At 37.6% G+C, this 23,748-nt stretch overlaps 1 protein-coding gene across 3 annotated transcripts in view; it reads left to right on the forward strand.

Moving 5' to 3' along the window:
* The window catches only part of thsd7bb (thrombospondin, type I, domain containing 7Bb), a 139,812-nt gene extending 126,273 nt beyond the window's left edge, over positions 1-13,539 (forward strand). For 2 of the 3 annotated variants that reach the window (XM_037545140.1, XM_037545141.1), the window contains 8 exons: positions 3,091-3,236; positions 5,459-5,633; positions 7,595-7,768; positions 8,693-8,788; positions 9,706-9,788; positions 10,261-10,453; positions 11,216-11,303; positions 12,296-13,539. In XM_037545140.1, the coding sequence (XP_037401037.1) occupies positions 3,091-3,236; positions 5,459-5,633; positions 7,595-7,768; positions 8,693-8,788; positions 9,706-9,788; positions 10,261-10,453; positions 11,216-11,303; positions 12,296-12,377 (1,037 nt within the window). In that variant the 3' untranslated portion in view covers positions 12,378-13,539. Of the gene's footprint in view, positions 1-3,090; positions 3,237-5,458; positions 5,634-7,594; positions 7,769-8,692; positions 8,789-9,705; positions 9,789-10,260; positions 10,454-11,190; positions 11,304-12,295 lie in introns of all 3 variants that reach the window. The other variant, XM_037545142.1, reaches the window with a different exon arrangement.
* The last annotated feature ends 10,209 nt before the right edge of the window (positions 13,540-23,748 follow it).

Below are 23,748 nucleotides of genomic sequence, written 5' to 3' on the forward strand. Positions count from 1 at the left end.
TGACCTATCAATCTTCTTTCCCTTCATATTACTTGAACACTTTTCAGTCAAACAATAAACGCAATACAATCCCCAATATTTTTTACTTCTTTATCAAAGCTGCACAAATAACTATTCTATCTTCTTATTACTTAGTTGTCTTTTAATTTATTTTGACCAGAGCATCTTTTAGAATGTGAATCCCTTTGTCTTTAATCAAATGCAAGTTTAAGTGTTTGCAAGAAATCTATTGAGTCATGCTGTGAAATATTCCTAAATATTCACAATTACAAAATGGTACACAGTGTTGCCCAAAAGTCTGAGACCACTAGTAAATTAATTTATTTTGCAATTTTTTTAAACTTATTACATTTTTATTATAAATTAAAAGGGCTGTCAACAATTATTAATCATAATTAGCAGCATTTGTTTGTGTAGTTAATTGCAATTAATCAGACTTGTCATATTTACTCTAATTTGACCCTAAATATTTTTTTAAATAATTTTTCTTCATTTAAAAAGCAGTGCATTTTGTTATAGTCTTATGAGTGGACAAAATAAGCCTTATCATAACATATTTATTATTCAACCATTCAAATTAACTTAAACTTATAAAGTTTAAGTTAAAATAAAGTTTAAGAGTATAAAATCACTTGAATGAAGAGCATTAAAATAGGTTGAACACAGTTTCTAGTGAGAGCAGTAGTGGCTGCATGTTCCAACTCATCTTCAGTTGTAACCTCTCATTCTACCTACATATCATTTTGAAGGGAACTGTGGCTTTCCACTTTACTATTCTTTTTTTCCAGATTTTTGGTTTATTGGTTTTAGTTCTCTGGTGGTCCAGCATAGTCTCCCAAAATCATCCTTCAGTGTTAACATTGCTTATATCACTGATATTACCTCATTAAAGATGTGTTTTGCATGTAAATGACATTTCAAATGCTAAGTACTTCAGTGATTAACTAATTCACAGCTTTTCAAGAAATCCATCAAGGCAATTAACCATTTGTATGCTGTATTTGTATGAGAGGACAACAGTGTTAAAAAATGCACAAGCATCTCGACTTCAGGCAGGAAATATGGATGGTTTGAAAGGTCAGACTAGAAAGATGACACTGTTATATATACATATATATATATAGCTTTGAGTAAGAGCGCACTGTGAGCTGCTACCGTGTAGCACCTGAGAGTGATCTGAACACGAGCTTTAATGGAAAGGATAAGATTAAAAAATACTGACCTTCTTGTACAAAGGTCACAGATTTGCTTACATTTGAATAATGTCCTAGAATTAGTTTGAATATTTCTTCTTCATTTTACCCACAATAACTTTTCTTTGTTTTACATTTTTTAAGGATTTAAAAATTTTGGGTTGTTTTAATGGAAACAAATCCCAGTGTGTTATGACACATATGGACTGCACAGTGTACAGTCACTGTCATAACAAAATCTAGTACCTCTGAAATACTAGGAGGAACCTCATGGTAGGAAAATGCTTGACCATTTTCCAACCCTTTTTTGGCTTAATTAATTCCAACACATCTATTTTAAAACTGATATGCTTCCATATGTTCATCACTTCATTCAAAAGCAAAAACTTTGAGTGCTTCTACATTTAACTCAGATGTCTGTAGCCCAGAGCTCTGTTTGAGCTGCTTTTGGAGATTCTGATCATTTTGACATCTGAGGAAATGTTCTAGTTGTCGCCATGCCAACACCCGAGATGTCTGTGATTGGTCAGTGAGTTCATGTGCGAAGAGGAGAGGCACTGTTTCCCATTTACATTTGAACTTTGTCATCTTTCTACCCCGGTGTTCCCTTTGCTAATGCAAAACAATCTAGAACCTTCTTAGAAAGTGCAAGTGTATATAAGTTAAATTACATTTTACTCATTATTTTAACACCATTATTGCATAACTTTGAATAAAGCTCCTGATAAAGCATCTAAAACTCTATGTAATTTAATGTGTTTGCAGCATTTAGAATTAAACAGTTTTTGTCATTGTGCCTTAATACTGATATATGTAAATGAGCTTATCTCAGTTCTGTTTGGCAGCCCTATATTGTGCCATTATAAAAAAGCAGACCAATTTGTAACACTGCTGGACTGAATGGGTGAAGTTAAACTCATGTGGGCTGAATAATACAATATATGCAAATAAGATGGCTTGCGTGACATCACAAAAAGTGTCAATTCAAAACAGTCTGTTTTTGCAGATAAGTTTACATATATGGACTGTATGAACTGGGGAAAGTTTTGAAACATATATATGCACACTACATCAAACTCTTTTATTTAAAAAAGTAAGGAAAATTCAATTCTCCAAGATATGGGCCCTGCAAATAAATTTTTAAAGATTTTAGTAGTTTTGGATCATTCCTAATGGTCCGTTTGTCATGAAATGTTTACACAATGTAAAGAGCAGTCAAAGTTTTTATAATAACAATAAGAGCATAAAAACAATGAAACAAATTTTGATGTGACAGGAACAATATATTTTATATTGCATATAAATTTGACATTAAGCATTTTCATCCATCCTCGCATCTACTGTACTAATGAACAAATTTCTAGCAGATATCACACAAGCAGTTTTTAAAAGCACTTGTGTTCAACAAGTCGAAAGTTATCAGCTGACCCTTGTTTCCGCTCTATGTTCACAAGCATTAAGTGTATAATTGCTCACTTCGCAATCAGAGTTTCGGAAAAACGCATATAGTGCTCCATTTGATGAAAGCAAGCTTTGGCTAAAATTATTTCATTAGGGTGCAATTATTAGCCACTAAAAATATATTTATTTGATAGCATACTTGTATGTGAGCAAGAGGGGGGGGGGAGTTATGACAGCACAAAATGTGACTTATTTATTAAGAAACACAGCAACCTTTCAGGTCCCACAGAGACCATCCCCTCTGAAGTATTGACTCGTTAGTGGGTTAATTAAAAACTCTAATCTGGCTAATTCATCTCCATTCAGGCCTCCGTGAGCCCCACTGAGGAAACTCTGCCCCAGGTGCTTATTACAGCTAACTACATAAACACTGCTCCCACTAGGAATTGGACTCTGCTAACAGCTCTGTGCATGTGTGTGAACGTGTGTTTTTCAGGTCAGATGTCTCGCTCCAGAGTAGTTCTACAGCAGGCAGGAGAAGGCGGCCGCCCCTGCCCCTCTCAGCTTTCCCAAACCAAGCCCTGTCCCATCAGGCCCTGCTACAGCTGGAGGCTAGGAGAGTGGAGCTCCTGCAGGGTCGAGGTAACAGCATCAGTCATAGTAGTTTGGACTAAGTACTAGACACATGTGGTACACTATACAGTATGGTATGTAGTATGATATTTGGACAGTAACAAAGTTTTTTTTTCAGTCAATTAATTACAGTCAAAAATTTTAGTTATATTTAGTTAAATAATGATAATAAGCTCAAAGTGCAGACAGCTTCAATTGAGCATATTTACATCCACATTAGGTGATCAGTCTAAGAATTTTCATACATTGCGGCCTCCTACCTCCTTAAAATGGGGACAAATCCTTTGCAGACAATGACTGCCTGAAGTGTGGAAACCATAGACATTACAACACGTTGGGTTGCTTCTCTGATTAACAACTGGCTTTCTCTGCTGAAGACTTGTTTTGATTGTTGACTTTGACACAGATACACCTATGTCCAAGAGGGTGTTCTTGATCAGGCCATGTTTTGTGAAAGTTTTTTTTTCCAGCAGGGAAAGAATTCTTCTGTCATCCACCACAATTGTTTTCCAGGCTCTTTTCAGGTGTTTCAGAGCTCACATGTGCATTGTTTTGGCCACACCTGTAAGTAAAATAAGGAGAGGCCATGAAACAGCTGATCATTCTAGTTATCAAATCTTAAATCTTAAGGGGTGCTAGAATGTACATTTTTCCTACACTGTGCACCTGATTTGGATGCAATTAACATCAAATTTACCTATAATTATTTCATTATTTAATTTAAATTCAAATATGCTGGTACATAGCTAAAATAACTTTGTTGACCACCAAAAATGTATGGACATCACTGTATGTCCAAAAGTTTGTAGACATTACTCATCGCACATTTCTTCAGAAATCAAGGGTATAAAAAGGGAGTTTTGCTTCTTAGTTTAGCACTAGAGCTACATTGGTTTTACATTGCTTTGCAAGGTTTACATTGCTAAGAAACACTAGATGTTAATAGTGACTCAGATCTTCTCTGGATATACAGTATGTCCCAAAAAACGAAATAAATAAATAAATACAGTTGTTATCCTCACAGCCCTAGTTCAGAGTATGTGTACTTCATTGCTGTCTGTCCCTGAATGCTTAAATTGCTCCTCATCCTCACTGTACAGCCCCACTGCAACCATAAAACACACAGAATGAGAAGCAAGCAAGGCAGCTCAGTGCATCGATATATACCATAATAACTCAGGCTACAAACGAGCGAGCTGGGATATGAGCTGACTGCCAATAATAAAATCTTTTGAATGTCTGATCGATAAAAAGGTATAGGCGTTCAGCTCATCGTCCAACACCACTCCATCAGCCCTTCCTTACAAAAGAGTTGTGCTGAAAAATCCTGCAGCTTTCCATTTCACTTCACGGTTTTAAATAAACAGTGATTTTTTTTCTCAGTTTCACATTTGCCTTCAAATCTGGACATTCACTCCCATTTCTGACAATGTATTGGTAGTTAACTGACATGTTGCTGTTAACTGAGTGGTGTAATTAGGTAATTTTGTAATTGTGACTGCAAAATTCAGGACTGGAATCTGGATTTAAAGATTCTGTTCTACAAGATACAGTACCTTGTGTAGGCAATCCTTAATGACTATCATGTAACACTTGCCACTTTTAATGCAAGTAGTGTATTCACAATGGGAAAAAGAACAGAGTATAGTGTGCTACTAATCATCAGATGATGTACTAGAGCTACTGGAAAATCAAGTACTGCTCTGCACCGCTCCATCACAGGTTGCTATACGTAGCAAAAAATTTCAGAATGGTTGATATGCCAAGGAGGCTACACATGAAATTTAAGAGCAACAAGTTTATTGCAAAATTTTTTTTTTTTCCAAAATAGTTTTTTTTTCATTGGGTCTGGATTTTATAAAAGCATGTTGTTTTTACTGAGCACTACATAGGTTTTATAGGTATATATATAACCTTTTGTCTATCTCTACTAAAGCTTCAGTCTCAAACCTTGCAAGGACGCCATACAAAAAGGGGTGTGTTAGTTTTGTCATGGCTCCCATCATAAATAATATAACATATTTATTGAACATTTGTTAATGGAAAATGTGGCTCAATGAAAAATTTATAAATTACTTATTGACCAGATTATACATGCATGTAATAGGAACCAAAAACGCATGTACAGTACTTGTACACACTCAGTGTAAGAATGTAATGCATAGTGTCTGAACTGAAGATTTGTGTATCCAAAGACTGTAATGAACCTACTCCTGTGTATGTGTGTGTAGGGTGCAGAGTGTGGGGAGGGGTTGAGGGAGAGGAATCTGTCATGTGTGGTGCATTGGGGCTCCCTCTCTGGGCCTCCTTTTCCCAAAGCAGTGCCAGAAGAGCACTGCATGGAGAGCAGAATGAGTAAATCCATTGGGACGGAGCTCCACCAGCCCTGCTCTGTACCCTGTCCAGGTCAGACACACACATGCCACTCACTCACACTTTGTCTCAGAGGAAAAAACAAAAGAAAGAAAACGGCCCCAAAGAAAAGACATTAGCTAGCCTATGAGCATTTCTGAGTATTGAATCAGTCTGTGAACATCGTATTGGGTCTGTTGATGAGCATTGAATATTGTGTACATACAGTGGGGAAAAAAAGTATTTAGTCAGTCACCAATTGTGCAAGTTCTCCCACTTAAAAAGATGAGAGAGGCCTGTAATTGACATCATAGGTAGACCTCAACTATGAGAGACAAAATGAGGGAAAAAATTCTCTGATTTTTAAAGAATTTATTTGCAAATAATGGTGGAAAATAAGTATTTGGTCAATAACAGAAGTTCATCTCAATACTTTGTTATATATCCTTTGTTGGCAATGACAGAGGTTGAATGTTTTCTGTAAGTCTTTACAAGGTTGGCACACACCGTTGCTGGTATGTTGGCCCATTCCTCCATGCAGATCTCCTCTAGAGCAGTGATGTTTTGGGGCTGTTGCTGGGCAACACAGACTTTCAACTCCCTCCAAAGGTTTCCTATGGGGTTGAGATCTGGAGACTGGCTGGGCCACTCCAGGACCTTGAAATGCTTATAACGAAGCCACTCCTTTGTTGCCCTGGCAGTGTGCTTGGGATCATTGTCATGCTGAAAGACCCAGCCACGTTTCATCTTCAATGCCCTTGCTGATGGAAGGAAGTTTGCACTCAAAATCTCCCAATACATGGGCCACTTCATTTTTTCATGTACACGGACCAGTCATCCTGGTCCCTTTGCAGAGAAACAGCCCCAAAGTATGATGTTGCCACCCCCATGCTTCACAGTTGGTATGGTGTTCTTTGGATGCAACTCAGCATTCAGTCTCCTCCAAACACGACGAGTTGTGTTTGTACCAAACAGTTCTACTTTTCTCTAGCAAACTTCAGACGTGCCCGGATATGTACTGGCTGAAGCAGGGGGACATGTCTGGCACTGCAAGATCTGAGTCCCTGGCGGCATAGTGTGTTACTGCCTTTGTAACGTTGGTCCCAGCTTTCTGCAGGTCATTCACTAGGTCCCCCCGTGTGGTTCTGGGATTTCTGCTCACAGCTCTTTGGTCTTCAACATAGTGGAGTTTGGAGTGTGACTGTTTGAGGTTGTGGGCAGGTGTCTTTTATACAGATAACGAGGACAAACAGGTGCCATTAATACAGGTAATGAGTGGAGGACAGAGGAGCCTCTTAAAGAAGAAGTTACAGGTCTGTGACAGCCAGAAATCTTTTTAGGTGACCAAATACTTATTTTCCACCATTATTTGCAAATAAAATCTGTAAAAATCAGAAAATGTGATTTTCTGAATTTTTTTCCCTCGTTTTGTCTCTCATAGTTGAGGTCTACCTATGATGTCAATTACAGGCCTCTCTCATCTTTTTAAGTGGGAGAACTTGCACAATTGGTGACTGACTAAATACTTTTTCCCCCACTGTATATGTTCATATTGTTGCTGCTGTGGAAAAAAAACTTTATCTTCATTTTTTTTGTTTATTTTAACTGACCAACAGAAATTGTCCCAAATTTTTCAGAAAATAATCTTTTAATATTTAATACCATTACATTTTACACACTAGCTTTTATTTTTATAGTCATTGTTGTGCTTTCTTTACATTTTGCCATGTTTTGTGACTGTTTGACATTGAAACAAACAGAAGAAATCAAAATTAAACCAGTCAATGCAGAACATACATTCAATGTAGCATGCAATTCATTACATACTACTTATGTATTACATTCCTTTGTAATTATGCAGATATCTAACTTCATTTAAATAATTTGTAATGTGAATCAAATATATTGCAAAATGACAATAATAACCCATATAAGGGATCCCTCAGAAAAAGTTTTCTAAGGAACCAGCCTCAGTTTTTTTTCCTGAGCACTATCCTTGTCACCTGTTCCATTAGGAGACTGTCACTTGACTGAGTGGTCAGCATGGAGCACGTGCCAGCTACTGTGCCTGGATGGAAGGAGTTTTGAGACGTCTGGACGGCAGGCGAGATCCAGAGCAGTGGTTATGCAGGTTCCAGAGAGCAAGGACTCATGTCCCAGCCAAGTCTATGAGACACGACCATGCCAAGGTACATGGTTACGGGGTCAGCTGCAATGAAGGCAGCCATGAGTCTGCCTTTGCCTTGGAGATATATTACTAACATGACATTACACAAGACAGCAGACAGTGCATATCTCTGAAATGAATGTGTAAATCTTAAGAACTGACAAAGTATCTTAATAATAATGCCATACTCATGCTTTTGTCACCTTGTTGTGAGGTCATCGCTCATCAGTATTCAAACCTTTCAGCTTTCAGCATCCATCTGTTTCTCGGCATACTTTGTTAGCCCCCTTCTACCCTGTTCTTCAATGGTGAGGACCCTGACAGAGCAAGTATTATTTGGGCGGTGGATCATGCTCAGCACTCCAGTGTCACTGATATGGTGGTGGTGTGTTCATGTGTGTTGCACTGGTAAGAATGGATCAGACACAACAGTGTCCACTCACTGTCCACTCTATCAGACACTCCTACATTGTTGGTCCACCCTGTAGATGTAAAGTCAGGGACGACAGCTCATCTACTGCTGCACAGTTTGTGTTCGTCATCCTCTAGTCCTTCATCAGTGGTCACAAGATGCGTGCCACAGGACACTGTTGGCTGGATATTTTTGGTTGGTGGACTATTCTCAGTCCAGCAGTGACACTGAGGAGCCTGTTGTGCTGCATCTGATCCACTCAGACCAGCACAACACACTAACACACCACCACCACATCAGTGTTACTGCAGTGCTAAGAATGATCCACCACCCAAATAATACCTGCTCTGTGGAGGTCCTGTGGGACCTGACCATTGCAGAGCGAAGTAAAGGGGACTAACAATATATACATAGGTACAGAACTACAGTGCATCCTTATGACAAGTGGAGCTGATAAAATAGACAAACAGTGTAGACACAAGGAGGTGTGCATAATGAAGTGGCCATTTGATGTATGTGTGCGTTCATGTGCAGGAGGAACATGTCTCAGTTACGAGTGGATCACAGGTGGATGGAGGAATAATCAGAGAGCCGTATGGTGCCAGCGTTCTGATGGGGTTAATGTCACTGGTATGTTTACATTTTACGTTTATTCTTTTAGCAAACACTTTTATTCAGAGTGTTATTCAGAAAGTCAAACCAATGCAGAAAACATTCTTTGATCTAGTTAAGTACATAAAAGTGTAGAGTTTGAGGGTTAAAATAACTGATTTTTTAAATATGTAAATACAAACCAATGTTAAGTGCAGAGGAATAATAAGGAAAATTGGGAAATGATTTAAGAGCAGATGACAGAACAGCGGCAGACAAATGATTTACTTTAATGGCGTAACAAGTCAAGGGGGCCTACTAGCAAAGCCCAAAGTATTGCTACACACTTCTACGACCAAAGAATAGCTCCATTAGTTTGCATTGAAGTCCCTGTAGCCACTGAATAATTAACCGTTGCATGTAATAAGCCTAGATTGTTAAGGGGTTAAATAGTTTGATGGCATGCAAGTGTTTTATGCATTTATATTCCATATTCCATATATTCCATAACCAGTGAGAAATGGTGCTCTTTTTTGCAGAGGTTGATAACAAATCAACAGATCTTAAGCAGTTATTACAATGCTCAAAAAGTGCCCAAGTGTGTAAGACTGTTTGGCTACATAACATGGTTTAAATTCAGTGGCCTAATTTAAATCCAATTCCACAGAGAATCAAAACATTTATACTACAAATAAAATTATACTATCTTAGCAAAACACTTTAAATGTAACTCAAATTTCTTATTTTGAGATTGCTTTATAAATAAGATTGAACTGAAAATTCTTTCTCCAATCAAGTAGATTATGGTTTTGGCTGCAAGATATAGATAGAAAACAATGTTACAATTACATTACTACAACTTGCAGCAACAATACCTTCGATAAATTCAAAACATCTATGTATACAATAATTGTATATTTGCATTTAAATGACATATCTTTGTGTCTTTCCGTCAGGAGGGTGTTTTCTTCAGAACAAGCCTTCCACTGTCCGTCACTGCCACCCACCCTGCGCCAAGCCCTTCTCTTTCTGCACACAGGTAACCTTTTCAAAACTGAGGCACTGGGACTGATTTTTCACTTATCACTTTGTTTGTGCCATATCTGCCCTGATGATGTGAGAGTAATTGTAAAATATGGCACCTTTACAATTATAATTCACCTAGAGATGCATTTCATTTGTGAGTGTTTATTAATTTGTAGAATAACCAGCCTGTAGCAACATATGCAAATATTTGAGCAATAGAAAAAAGTTGAAAACATGGAGAAGTGAGATTTCCACCAGGGGCTGACAGCTTACTATGTGCCATGTTATGTGTTAGAGTTTTGCATGATGTGACAAATTTACAAGCATTGCATTCACACATGAATATCAACATAGCACTCTATTCTGTATAAAAATCTAACGCCCCAAAAATTTCAGTTTGTAATCTGAAGTATCACAACTTATTTTTCACTCAGCGCAAAGCACAACAGTCTCCTACTCTTTTCATCCTTTTCTCTTTTTGTCAGAGTGGGGTTTGTGGTTGTGAGAGGGGTTTCACAGAGGTCATGACATCTCACGGCTTCCTGGACTACTGTACGAGAACACCAGGGCCAGATTATAAGAAAGCAGATGTGAAGACCAGCGCAGGACGCCTAAGGCCCAGCCACGTCCAGCACAAGAACCACCCAAGAGAGTGGGCTCTACAACCCCTTGGCCCAGGTGTGAAAATTAACTTTATTAAAAAAAATTTTCTTCAAAATAAAGATGCACCCCAACATTATTAGGTGTTTCCTGAAGCACAGGGTGGGCCTGGATCGGATGCACAGAAAACAGTGTGGAGGACTCTCTAGCAAAGAGAGTGGGGTAGAGGCAGAACCAGCTGCAGAAGTAGTTAACAGAACCGTAATAGATGGCAAATCATTGTTCACTCTTTTAGAAAAAGGTACAAAACTCTGTCACAGGGGCACTACCGCTCTTCTTATTGAGGTGGTCCCCTCAAGGGTACATCTCAGTACCTTTAGCCAGGGAACATATTTGTACCGTGATGCACTGAAATGATATTTTCTAAGCTGTACTGATTCCACACATCCCATCTCATCTCCAGGCTTTTTATTTTATTGTTCTGTTTTAAAACTCTGTGACCCTGTGGGAGAAGCAGCTTAGAAAATGGATGGATGGATGGATGGATGTTTTAAAACTTTAGGTTAAGAGAAAATACAAATGTGTACTTTTCACTTGGAAAAATGTATTTAAGGTACACAAAAAAACACTTTTGTACCTTTGTGAGTACATTTACCTTGTTTGTACCTTAATGGTACAGAGAAAACACAAAATATACAGTGCAATAAAGGCTTTAAACAAGTGGGCTACTGACTTTGGATAAGTTATGTTTGAACTGTTTGAACAGTTTTAGATGCAAATTTGGTGATAGACCAGCAAGGGTAATTTCTGTACAGCTGCTTTCCCTGTGTTAATTGCCAGATGGACGGGTCAGGCTGTGGGTGTACGGGCTGATGGCAGCGGGCTTCATCATGATTCTGCTCATCATCACAATGTCCTTTCTGCTGTGGTGAGTGGAGTTCCAATTGTAGCGTTGTGTAACTAAACTGTACACTTCTGCTTTAAGCAGAATATAAAGATTTTCAAGCTTCAGATGAATCGAACAGGATTGTAGGCCAGTTTAGAGTACTTTATAGTAAGGTGCTACTCTCTAGTGGTGGACATTGCAAGTGCATGAATGTGGAGAAGTCGAATATGTGGCAATATTATGGATTTCATATAAGTGACATATGTGGCAACTTATTTAAAACTGGCCTTTTCAAACATGGGAAATATTTGTTAGACATGTAGTAATGCATACAAACATATATGTGTAACACGTATGCTGCAGCTGTTAGCAAAAGGCTTGCATCTCCAAAAAGTTAACTTTACAGAACAAGGAAAAACATTCTTATCTTTATAGAAGGAAATGGGAAAATTTGTTTTTTCAAGTACTTTTGGACCACTTCTGGTCCATTCGCCATGAAAGTTTGACACAACATAAAGGGCAAATGCCTTTTTCAAATGTCAAAACAATGAAAAATGAAGATTTTGTCCAGACAGCAACAATATTCAATATATGACCCAAAACATTACTGCTATATTAATGATATGTATTATTCATATATGGTTTTTATGCACTTTTTTGTTTCTTCCACAATTTTTATTTTTAACAAAAAAAATTGTAATTGCTAAAACATGCACATTGTATGCTGTGCAATAAAACCATGAAAATTAAAACCTAAATAATGTTGCCTGGCATAATTCAAATAATATAATATTTAACAGATAAGACATTAACGGTTAAAAATGTCTGGGGTGTATTCAACCAAATATCAGACATATATATCTGATATTTGGTTGAATATATGAGCCATTGAGCTATATATTATGCATATAACTCCAGTATACCATATGTATGCGCATATATATTGTGTGTACATACATACAAATGCCTGACCTTTTATGATATATATGCTCTGCTCTGATGGGTAGTCTATGCCTTTGTGTGTTTTCTCCCAGTAAAAACCATAAAGACAGTCCAAATGCTGGCAGCACCCAAAAGACTCTGGCACTGGCCTACGATGGAGATGCAGACATGTGATTCTATTCTGTCACTGGACCACAACTCCAGCTTATGCAACTCCTGAGACCTCCTGAGTAGGTCATTCCAGCTGCAGCAAAAAGATTTCAAGAACACAAAAGTCAAAGACACCATGCTGTTTTGAACCAAGCCTTGTGCCTCTACATGTAATATGTGGGTTTTGGTGGCTAATCCTTTAGAGCAATTTTGGATGAGTGTAATCAGCTTTGATTATCACAAAACAAATGTTAGAGAACTGTTGCAAAATAGAACGTAGATCTGATGTGATTGGTACTTTTTCCTTCAGAATCTGCAAACATTGTAATGTGACATGTGAGGAGAAAAACGAGTGAGTCCATTTTTGTCGAAGCAGCTTCCCTTTATGCACTATGTTAGTGCAGTGTAAAGTGTAACACTCTATATTAGTGCATTGTCTTTCTGCCTTTACATTGTAAACTTACATTTAATTGTTGTTTTTTATGATGTCACATGTTGCTGGCTGATTATTCTTGGGCCTTTTTGGTTTTTTAATCTGATTTGACTGATCTGATAGAGACTGAATTGTATAGTTGCATTGAATACTGAAATTCCATTGGGTGCTGCTGTGGCCTAATTCAAACCTAAAGCCAAAATTCAATCAGAAATGCTTAGAAAAATAAATGGCCCATGAGGATCAGCAATAGTTAGATAACTCTTTTGTGGTAATGTATGTTGTAACTGTGTCTTAAATGGTTTCTAAATAAATCAGAGAATTCTGAGAAAACACTGAAGTTACTTTCTGTGTTGACATTCATTCAGTACCAGTACTGTGCAAATGTCATAGACCACCCTGCATTTAGTTCATTTCTGTTCAGAATGGTCATGAAGTTATTCTTTTTTCACATGATTATATACAATAATCCACTTGCATAAGAAAGGAAAAAGATCTGTTAGGTTGCCAAACTGTAACCAGAAGATAAACTGTACTTAAAACATTCATCTTTGAGAAAGTGCTTCAGAGCTGAAAGAATTCACAGGTCTCAATGGCTGTTCACAAAAGCCCTTACAGAGAAAAGGAAACAGACAAAAATAAAATAGAAAATACAATTTAAAGAAGTTGGTCTTCTCAGAACAATGGAATAGTGGCCAGCCTAGAGTCTAGACCTCAACATCACGGAATGTGTTTGGAATTACTTGGACAGTGAGAAGCAGAAAATGCAACCATCTTTTAAGACTTAACTTTGGAAGTGTAAAAAATATTTCTTTGGAAAAATGAAAGCAAGTCTTTTGAAAAGACTGGAAGCTGTAATGAAGGCAAAGAGTTTAAACAATACATTGAAAATTTTGATATCATCTTTAGTTGCTTCTATGTATTTTTCTGTTAAATACACTGTGCTGCTATTAAAAGAGACATTGCTTTCTTGCAAGTTGTGATGCTTTATTTTCTATCTGTTGTCAGGCACAGCTCTAACAGCTCACTGTCTAACCAGCTCATCTCTCTCTCTCTCTCTCTCTCTCTCTCACAGGGCAGTGTCTAGCCCCACCATCTACAATAAGAGTCCATAGCAAAACAGACAGAGAGCAATAAATGCTAGAGAACAAATCTAAAATTAACATGGCAAAACCTTTTTTTGAACACACTAAACTTTCTTCTTTTTTTCCTGGATACTGAAATGCATATCTTGTACTTAATAACTTGGCCATTTTGACTGGAAATTACATAAATTAATCATGATCTTTAACTATTGGACAATACTGTACATTTTTAATGTGACCTCACTCTGTATACAGTTGAAATGTGAGTATATTTTACTCAACACTCTACAGAATATGAATAGCCAGAGTGAATCTTGTAGGATACTTTGTTTTCCACACCATTTTGGCTGAAGTAAATAACAAACAGAACAGAGAATGACTTTAAATCAGAGGAACGATATTCAAGTCTCTTGGAGGCACTGATATATGCGAGCCAAAGCAGCCCAAACCCAGCTGCATCTTTCTGCTAATTCAATTTTGTGATTTATTCTGTCAGATTCTCTTCTGTCTGCCGTGAAATTAAGTGAAGGCGTCACTGAGGATTGTGAGGAGCCACCCCATGACTGCGCTGTTCTGTCATCTTCCATCAGTCACACACAGCTGAACTGGACCAAGCTCAGTGGTCAAGCTGAGATGAAGCGGCATCTTGCAATTAGTAGGTTCATTAATTATGTGTGTGATCAGGCACATGCAGGTGGGGAACAGCTGTGCATTCACAAAACTACCACTAGGTGGCAATATTATGCAGGCTGAAAACACCTGACCTCATGTTGACAACAATAGGCCATACTTTGGCCCGCCACATCAGCACCAGGGTTACACACTCATCGTCCACTTTATTACACCTTTATTAACAGCTACCTTGCACCTCTCCTCAATGACCACTTTATGAGGGCCATCAGCCATACATCATCACCATGCAACAGTGTCAAATTTACAAAAACCCATTTACATTCAGCCCTACTTTATGACAAAATGTCTGATTAAGCTTTCTGAGTTCTAGAAGCTTTGTTCTTCCAATGGCTAGAGAAACCAGCATGACTCATCACCAGCAAATGTGTTTTGGATGCAGCTATGTTAGCAGCAATGGAAGTTGATGTACTGATCACCACCAAAACCTGTATAGCGCTGTTTTCAGAAGAAAACCTTGTATCTCCATTTTTGACGTTTTTCATTTTTTTGACATAATGTGAAAATGCCTGTTGATCTTTACATTGTAGGTAAATTTCATGATGAGTGGACCAAAACAAATGGCCCAGAATGACTTGAAAAAAAGTCTCGTTCCATTGACTTACATAAAAGTAAAATAGGTTTTTTCCTTCCCCTGTAAAGTTACAATTTTGGAGATATGAGGTTTTGTTCCGACAACAACGATTTGTTGTGTTTTGATGCTGGTATGTTAGTCAACCAGCATGACCATGCTAGGGCAACCAGCTAAACCTAAACCAGACCAGCACTAGACCAACATAAACCTGCATAGGCCAGTACAGACCTGCTTAGACCTGCATGAAAGGCTTATTGGTCTTCATCTTAGCTTGATACACATCTATGCAACAGAAAGTAATGGAGTTACTTTCAAACGGCAAAAAATCTTGGCTAATTAAAGCTGAAGCACAATAAACAAATATGTCCAGCAAGTTAATCACCATAAAATAGCAAAAAGGATTCAATATGTATTTACATATTGTTAAAATCAATAGCAGGATTCAATGAGGATTCGAAGAGGATTCTTTAGAGCTCTCTCACTGTTTAATTGCAAATTGTAGCCCATCTGTCATAATGCACAATCACCTACACTGTAGACACACCACACCAAGTTTCTGACCATAGGACCACCTCTGACAAGAATTTTTTTGGGTGGTGGATACAGCACCAGCCGAGGAAAAGTTATGATCGCTGACCCCTCTTTTAGAGCTAAGCCTTCAGTTTGGGATAATAAAAGTCAAAACTATGTCAAAAACAGTTTTTTGACATAGGCTCATTTCTGCTAGCAGCCTTATGGGATTCTAGTAGTATGTTAGCACAAAGCTAATCATGATACATAAACATTTTTGGCTGCTCTAGATTAAACAAGGATTTTGAAGCTTGTTAAAGACATTCTTTGTTTTATTTGAAGCTTTTAGCAAATATATTCACATATATTTTACCTTATAGCAATTTCACAGTGACTCAGTTTTCCATTTCTAACAGCTGACTGAAATGCATTGGTCAGTCCAAATCTGACCACTCAAATCTGATCAGTCAGTGACTGATCTAGGACTGCTCACAAAATTAGTCCCATCTATTGTATATCAAAACATGACAGGTTGATTCCAGTTGGATGATGTTAGGCCATGTTAGGCCCTCAGTGGTTGATATTAGACCATATTAGGCCACAGTCACTTGGCTGTATCTACCTAGATACCACAGATGAAAATATGTTGCTAACTTTCCGTTGGGCATTTTATTTGGGAATTTAACCATTTTGTTTCCAACTGAAACTTACTGTGATAATTATAATTATTAAAAAAACCCTAAAATGGCTTTTTTTTTTTTTAATTTACTGAAATAATTAGGCATTCAATGAAGGATACTGGTTGGTGTAGTGTAGTGGTTAACACCTCTGCCTTCCATGCTGTAGACTAGGGTTCAATCCCACAGCTGGGTAAGCATCCTCCACTATACCAATAAGAGTCCTTGGGCAAGATTCCTAACACTACCTATGCCTACTTGTGTAAAATGATTGAGTTGTAAGTCGCTCTGGATAAGAGTGTCAGTCAAAATGCCGTACATGTAAAATTCTAGAATAAGATAGAATAGATTCTAGAATTATAAAGGCTAGAATAATGCTTTCGTTAGCTTTCAACAAAGGGAACGTTCATCCAGTTTGTGGAAACAAAGAAGCTGTGAGGTGGGAGAGAATATAACTGAAATTCACTCAGTAAACAACCTTCCTTCATCCTCTGGTGACATCTGTATTCTACACAGCACTCACAATTGACAAGAGCAAATAGAATCCACACATTTGAAACAGAGTTTTAGACTGGGTGCAGTGCTCGCCTGAGGTGGTTTGAAGCTCCAGCCGTGTAAACGCACCGATGGAGGCTTGTGATAAGCCTCCCCCCAAACACAGATATGAAATTGGGTACATTGATTTATGAGGCAAGGTAAAAGGGACCTATTATCCTCCTAAAAGTTAATATTGAAGGCCAGTTGGTCATGGAATAATTTTATCGCTAGCTGGAGTCACTGCAAGGTTCATAAATCATCATTTATTTACAAATGTGCAACAAAACTTTGGACTTTTTGAGATATTTTCTTATCTTTCATGTTCATTCTGCAGTCTTTTAATGAATTATACTGCTCATCAAAAGTTTCAGGACACTTTAAAAATTCTCTGTAATTTTCACTTTTCCTGTTCAAAAAAAATCTTGCAAAGCTTTTATTAAAATAAAACAGCTATTTACAAATTATTTGGGTTTATTTTGCGACACTTGGCTTCATGTTCGTCAGTCTTGATATGACTAGTTCTTGCATAAATAATAATTTGACAGATTTATTTTAACAATTAATATACATATGAATAATCTTTTGCTTCAAATTGGTTTATACACCTGATAGCTTCGGGTGCTGACATCACAACAAGCATATAACATGTGTTCTTTGTCATTATTCCCAAAATAGCACAGGTTAAACCTGACATATGCTACATAAATTTATACCCACACTCTTAAATAGCACATTTTCTTAATAGTCTTGCAGGTTCATTTCTTGGAAAAACTTTTAGCTGGTAGAGAACCTTTACTTTGTGTGGTGGCTTTTTGCAAAATCTTGCAGAAGTCATATACAAAAGTTTTGGCACCCCTGGCCACCTGGCATTTTGTTGATTTTCTGAGTGATAAGTAAAGATTCTCCACAAAGAACACACTTCTGCCGATTTTAACACAAACATAAAATAAATTGTGGAGTATTTACGTTTTAACATTATGACATATTTAGTTTGTATGATTTGTGCTGTCTTCCTATGAAAACAAGTAGGACATTTTAGGTAAAACGTAACAAAAAAAGGTAAAACTCAGCAAATAAATAGAAACTATGCATCAAAAATAGCAGAAAAATTCTGTATTTATCATTAGGTTGTTCCCTGTAGATGATGTATTAACTTATAAAGCATGTCATTTTAAAAACTGACACAACTGCACAAAAATGGGAACCTTTGAAAGGAAACAAAAGTGGTTCTATGGCATTGCTCCAAAGCGCCTTTATTTTTGACAGACCCATTACCAATTACTCATTTACTCATTCTTTGTATACAAACCCAATTCCAAAAAAGTTAGGTAAACATTAGGTAGGACATAAAATGTAATTAAAAACAGAAAGTAATTATTTGTAAATCCAATTTGACTTTTAAACAATTTAAACAAAAAACAGTACAAACACAAGATATGTAATAGTGTGCTTTTTCAACTTCACTGGTTTTTGTAATTTACACCCATCCTCAAATTGACGAGCTCCTGTTGAAAAGGTGTGACATATACTCATATGGATGCACAGCAGAAGACCGAAGAATAGAAAGAAACTGTGCTTTCAAAACTGCACCATTTGGTGTCTTCCGTCCCCAAACGATTATTAAGTGCTGTCAAATGGAAAGAGGATGTAACACAGTGGTAAACATGCTCCTGTCATAACTCTTCAGGAATGTGTTGCAGGCATGTATATTAACAAAGAACAATGAAGTGTTTTGTACTGTTTTCAATTAAATACGGGGCAAACAGAATTTACAAATCACTGCTTCTCACTGTCTTTCAAATGCCATCCCATAGTGTTTGATGTAGTATGTAAACATTATTAAAGTTTAGTCCCTGTATAGCAACTGAGCTGCGTCCACAGCCCATCTTGAATTCAGTGTTTTTGTGATGCCACAGTAAACAATTCATTTACATGTATCTGCTCATTAAGCCTGCAGTAGTTTAGCCCCACCCATTCACATTGAAATTATAAGGAGTGTTTTAGCTCCCACTGCCTTTTGAATTAAGCAGAGAATACAAAGAATCAAATCAGGTCTTAAAGGCACATACAGTAAACAAAACACCCTGTTTAATTCTAAAAGAGAGGTTGGAAAATTGTCATGTTAAAGGAATTAAATGTGTTGCACCATACATGGCAAATAAACTGCAAGAAAAATGTAGGATACAGCCCCTTCAAGAATGCAGGTAGATAGTTAATAGACCTAAAGACCCCTACATTGATTATTTTAACATACATGTCTAGCACAGAGATATGCCCCTATCTTAAAGCCACCCCTCCTTCTCTCCTTCCCCTGCCCTATCTTCCAGGACACCCCGTACCTCTGTTCCCTCCTCTCTCCTCTATCTCTCTGCTCCCCCTGTACTCTCCTCCTCTCCCTCTGTCTGGAGAGCGCTGCACATGAGAGAGAAGAGAGAGGAAGCACTCTCTCGCTCAGTGTCTCTGCGAGGCTTATCAGATGAGATAAGGCAGCGAGCGCAGGTCCTAATAGCATCTCGCCACTGCTGGATTCTCCTCACGCACGCCAGGGAACAAACAAACACATCGTCCAGCCGCAGGCCCATACATCACTGCCCCCCAGAGTCCAGCTCCGCACTCCCTGCAGCATGCATCACCTGCCCACTGGGCTGGTGCTTTCATTACACCCAGCACTCTTCGCTCACGTTTGGAAACTCGAGGATGATCATGTTGTGTGACTAGAGAAACACCTTTGGGAATACCTTCAGCATACATTATCCCACCATTTAGACAACTGATTGACTGTACGTAGTAGGACTGAAACTTATGATTAGTAATAATCAATTCAGCTATTGACCATTATTTAGTTAAGCAATTGATCAAACCATTATGTCGTTCTGCCGTTATCTCTCTTTGCCCTGTGGCAGTCCTGTTGTTATTTAAAATTTGTCTGAGCAACAAGCAATTCTTCTTTTATGGTGGGATGAAACAGTAAAAGCCATATTGCCCCCAATGATTCATCTAGTGCACTGCAATCTGCTGGAATCACAGCTTGTATCATACGAACATTATGGGTTGCTTCTGTTTTTAAAGGGTCTATATCACTGATATATTCAGGCTGAAGTTATAAGGAGCATTTCAACCTGCTTTTTGAATGAGATACACTACAGGGCAGCCAATCAAAACAGAGATCATTTACATATATTAGTCTTAAAGGTGTGGTAGCAAAAACAGCCTGTTTCATTCTGACAGGTTGATGGTCTATGGTCATGTAGAAATGAATTATAACCCATATAATTATGAGGGGGTTTCAGGGTGGAAAAATGAAATGAAATGAAAAGTGAGGAATATGGACTGTGTACAGGGTCTGTATCACTGGAAACTGAATTTGATGCAGTTCTTAAACACTATTAAAAGTAAACATTCATGCCCCAGTCCATGCAGTCAAATGGGGAAACAATATATGTTAGAAAAGCCCATTCATGGACATACCATACTGTGCAAAAGTCTCAGGCACTTAAGCAGATTGTTTACATCCATCTGGACAATAAGTTTGTTTTCACTTCTAAAACATCAAGTAACACAAGTGTGTGTGTGTGTGTGTGTGTGTGTGTGTGTGTGTGTGTGTGTGTGTGTGTGTGTGTGTGTGTGTGTGTGCGTGGTATCGATTTAACAGTAAAGCCAATGATAGCTACTAAGCAAATATAGATAGCAAGTAAGGTAATCAGCCACTTGAACTAATTTAGGCTTGTACTATGTTAGATTCAAAAAAGAAATTTAAATAATTATCTGCAATCAATCATCAGCCAATGTTTCCTAATCCTGACAGCCCTACTTTTTAGTGTTTACAGTCATGTTTTGCATAAAAACACCTTTCACACCTTTGACATTTAAAAAGGGAATTCCACTGATCCACGGAGTGGTTTACTGTGCCACACACTATTCTAGAGAAATTACAGAGTCAGAATTTTTCACAGTGCCAGTGATGGGAACCAGACGTCTGAAGAATTTAATGCCTCTAAAAGCTCCCTAACGGAATGTTATTACAAGAAATGCTTATGAACAATCTGCCTGATGTCTGAAACATCTAAACATTAGAGTTTAGATACAAGATTTTGGACTAAACAGTATTTTTCCAATCCAATTCATGGCAGAAGGGGTGGGGAAAGGTTTTTAAGTTGGGGAAGCAGAATTTTTTTGCAGCAGGTGTATATCATACTAAATAATATGTGCTTCTTTATTTATATTTATTTATTTTGTTTTATTGAATTTTATTAATATTATAATATGAATATTAATACAATGTTGTCTTAAGAATGCTGACGTAAATAGTTATGTATAGTGTTTTAAATGTGTTTAGTGCTGTAAATATGTTCAATATTTATTCATATTATGTTACTAAAATGTCATTTATTTTATAAAACATCTTATGTCAGGCTGCAAGAACCGACATAAGCACTTAATAAATGTTCAAGTAGTGCTTCATAAACGCATTATTCAGCGTTTATGAATGCGTCATGAAGCCCTTATGTAGGTAGCCTTCAAATAAAGTGTTACCGACTGTTGATGTGAGGCCTGAAAGCTGTTTGTGTCACACCCAGTTTTCAAACTATGTGCATGCATCTATTAAAAGATTATTACGATGAAAAAATATAGGCTGCACCATACAAAAAGTGCACATGGGCATTTGTTTTGCTCAAATTTGCCATATAAAAAAGCTTTCTTTGCTTCGTTATTTTTCTATTATTGTTTCTTTTTTTAGCAGTTGCAGTTAACTAACTGTGAAATGCGAAGGTTCGGCACCCCTACATCCCTCGACCCTGTATGGAGACATACAGGCAAGGTAAAATAGTCCCCAAAGGTAAAATAGTCCCCAAATAAAATCTTTTTTCCCCAGGTTACCCCATTTTAGCACTATTAAGTGTGTGCAGGTGTGTGTGTGTGTGTGTGTATGTGTGTGTATATCCCTGGTTTCACCACCACTTTCAAAAAATTTCACATACAAACATTTCTCCGTTTAAAAGGGAATGGCACCAATTTTTCTGAATTTCTGCATACTTCAGTCAATGAGGTGCAAATAGTCTTTTTTTGAATTTTGAAAGATTTGTAGAATTTCCCTTCAGAAGATAAGAAAGTATAAATACAGACTTAATCCTGATGATGCATGATGTAAACTGAACGTAAAGGTAATTAACTGTATCAATATATATTTGTATGTAATAATGTAACTGGGCAACTGCACTTAAGCAGCATAACAAGCTCTGCTGTAATTACTCTAGACCAGCCATTACCACTCTACACCTGTAAGAGCAGACACTCTATACAGAATCAGGAGTGAGGACCTCTATGCGTTATCAAACTGAATGTGACCACCGCACTGCGAAGGCGGACAAAGCACTGAGAGAAAAAAGGCGTGGGAGGGGGTGGGGAGAGCAGGAAAGGCAGAGATGTCTCCTTACTTTCCGAACTCCATCCTTTATTTCATTAAAAGCCTTTTCCAGCTCCTCCGCTCTTGCCTGATGGCTCCAGAGAGAGAGTGTAATTGTGCACGGGAAATTAAGTCTGCCACTTGCTACACTATTTAAAATACTCACCCTACAGGGACGAGGAGTGTGCCTCTTTACCTAATAACAACTTAGCACTTTTACACACACACACACACACACGCACACACACACACACACACACACATAAATACACATGCAGCCTTTTGCTTTCCATCCACATCTCCAGCTTCTCATTCTCATGCAAATACAAATGAAGCACACAAATGTTTTTTTAACTCTTAGAAGTTGCAGTTGTCCCCTGCAGAAACAACATCATGGTGTGATTTTATATTCATTCTCATTTGCTGCTCATTGAAACAAGCTGAGAAATTCTGTCAAAAATGTGAATTCTACATTTTCAATGGATAACATATTTTTGTTTGCTGAAAGTTGTGTTTTGTGGAAGGAAAAAGCATCATTCACAATTTGAAAATGTGTTTGCTGTTTGTTATTATCAAAAAAATTAGCACTCGACTTTACCATTGAAAATGTAATACGGGTGGACAGCTTTCGCCTTGTCAACAAAAAAATGGTCCAGCACTCAAGAAATTCAGCACAGATTGGCAAGGATGAGGACACTTGAAAAGATCTTCACATGTAAATGTAAATCAAGATCGTAAGGCTTTTCTGTGGTCTTTTCTATGTTTTTTACAGATGCAAAAGCTGGACAAAGAAAAGGCAGGACAGAATAATGGACAGGAAAAATATTGATTTTTATTATGTACTCCTCTGTTGGATGAGACTTTTGTGAGTACTTTGGACAAACAAATGATCTTTGACCAAATCAAGCCTCGCTTCTTATTCAAAGCCCAGATAACAAAACAGAAGCTGTTATTGAGAATATATTACAAGGAACTTTTTCATTCATAGTTACAGCAGTTATATGTGGAACAGCTGAAGGTAAAAGAGGAAGAGGATGGCCTGCAACAAGATGGATGGAGACCATAAGAGGAATTCTGAACATGCCATCAAGAAACCTGAAGGCCCAAACAAAAGACCGGATATTCTGGAGAAACACTATCCATTTGGTTGACAGATCAGAATTGGTGAGAAAAAGCTAATTTTTGGAATTCATTTCACACATTCACAGACACTTAAAGCAAAATTCATTCCACAAATATTTAATGATAACTTTTTATGTAATATTTTGTAGCACAACTTTCCATCCCTCAGTCTTATCAGTTCGAGAGAATTTACAATTTTTCATATTTTTGCGCTACCATCCATCAGTGTTCTCTGGAGGATATTCAATACAGATGTCATATTTCCTGGCAGTAAAGATATCTATCTGGCTTCCTACTACATTAGCCGCCTAACAAAAACACAAACTTTAAACAGTCCACTCCCAAGAACCACCCCAAGCTCCT

Source organism: Pygocentrus nattereri, chromosome 15 (assembly GCF_015220715.1).
Source record: "Pygocentrus nattereri isolate fPygNat1 chromosome 15, fPygNat1.pri, whole genome shotgun sequence".
NCBI lineage: Eukaryota > Metazoa > Chordata > Actinopteri > Characiformes > Serrasalmidae > Pygocentrus > Pygocentrus nattereri.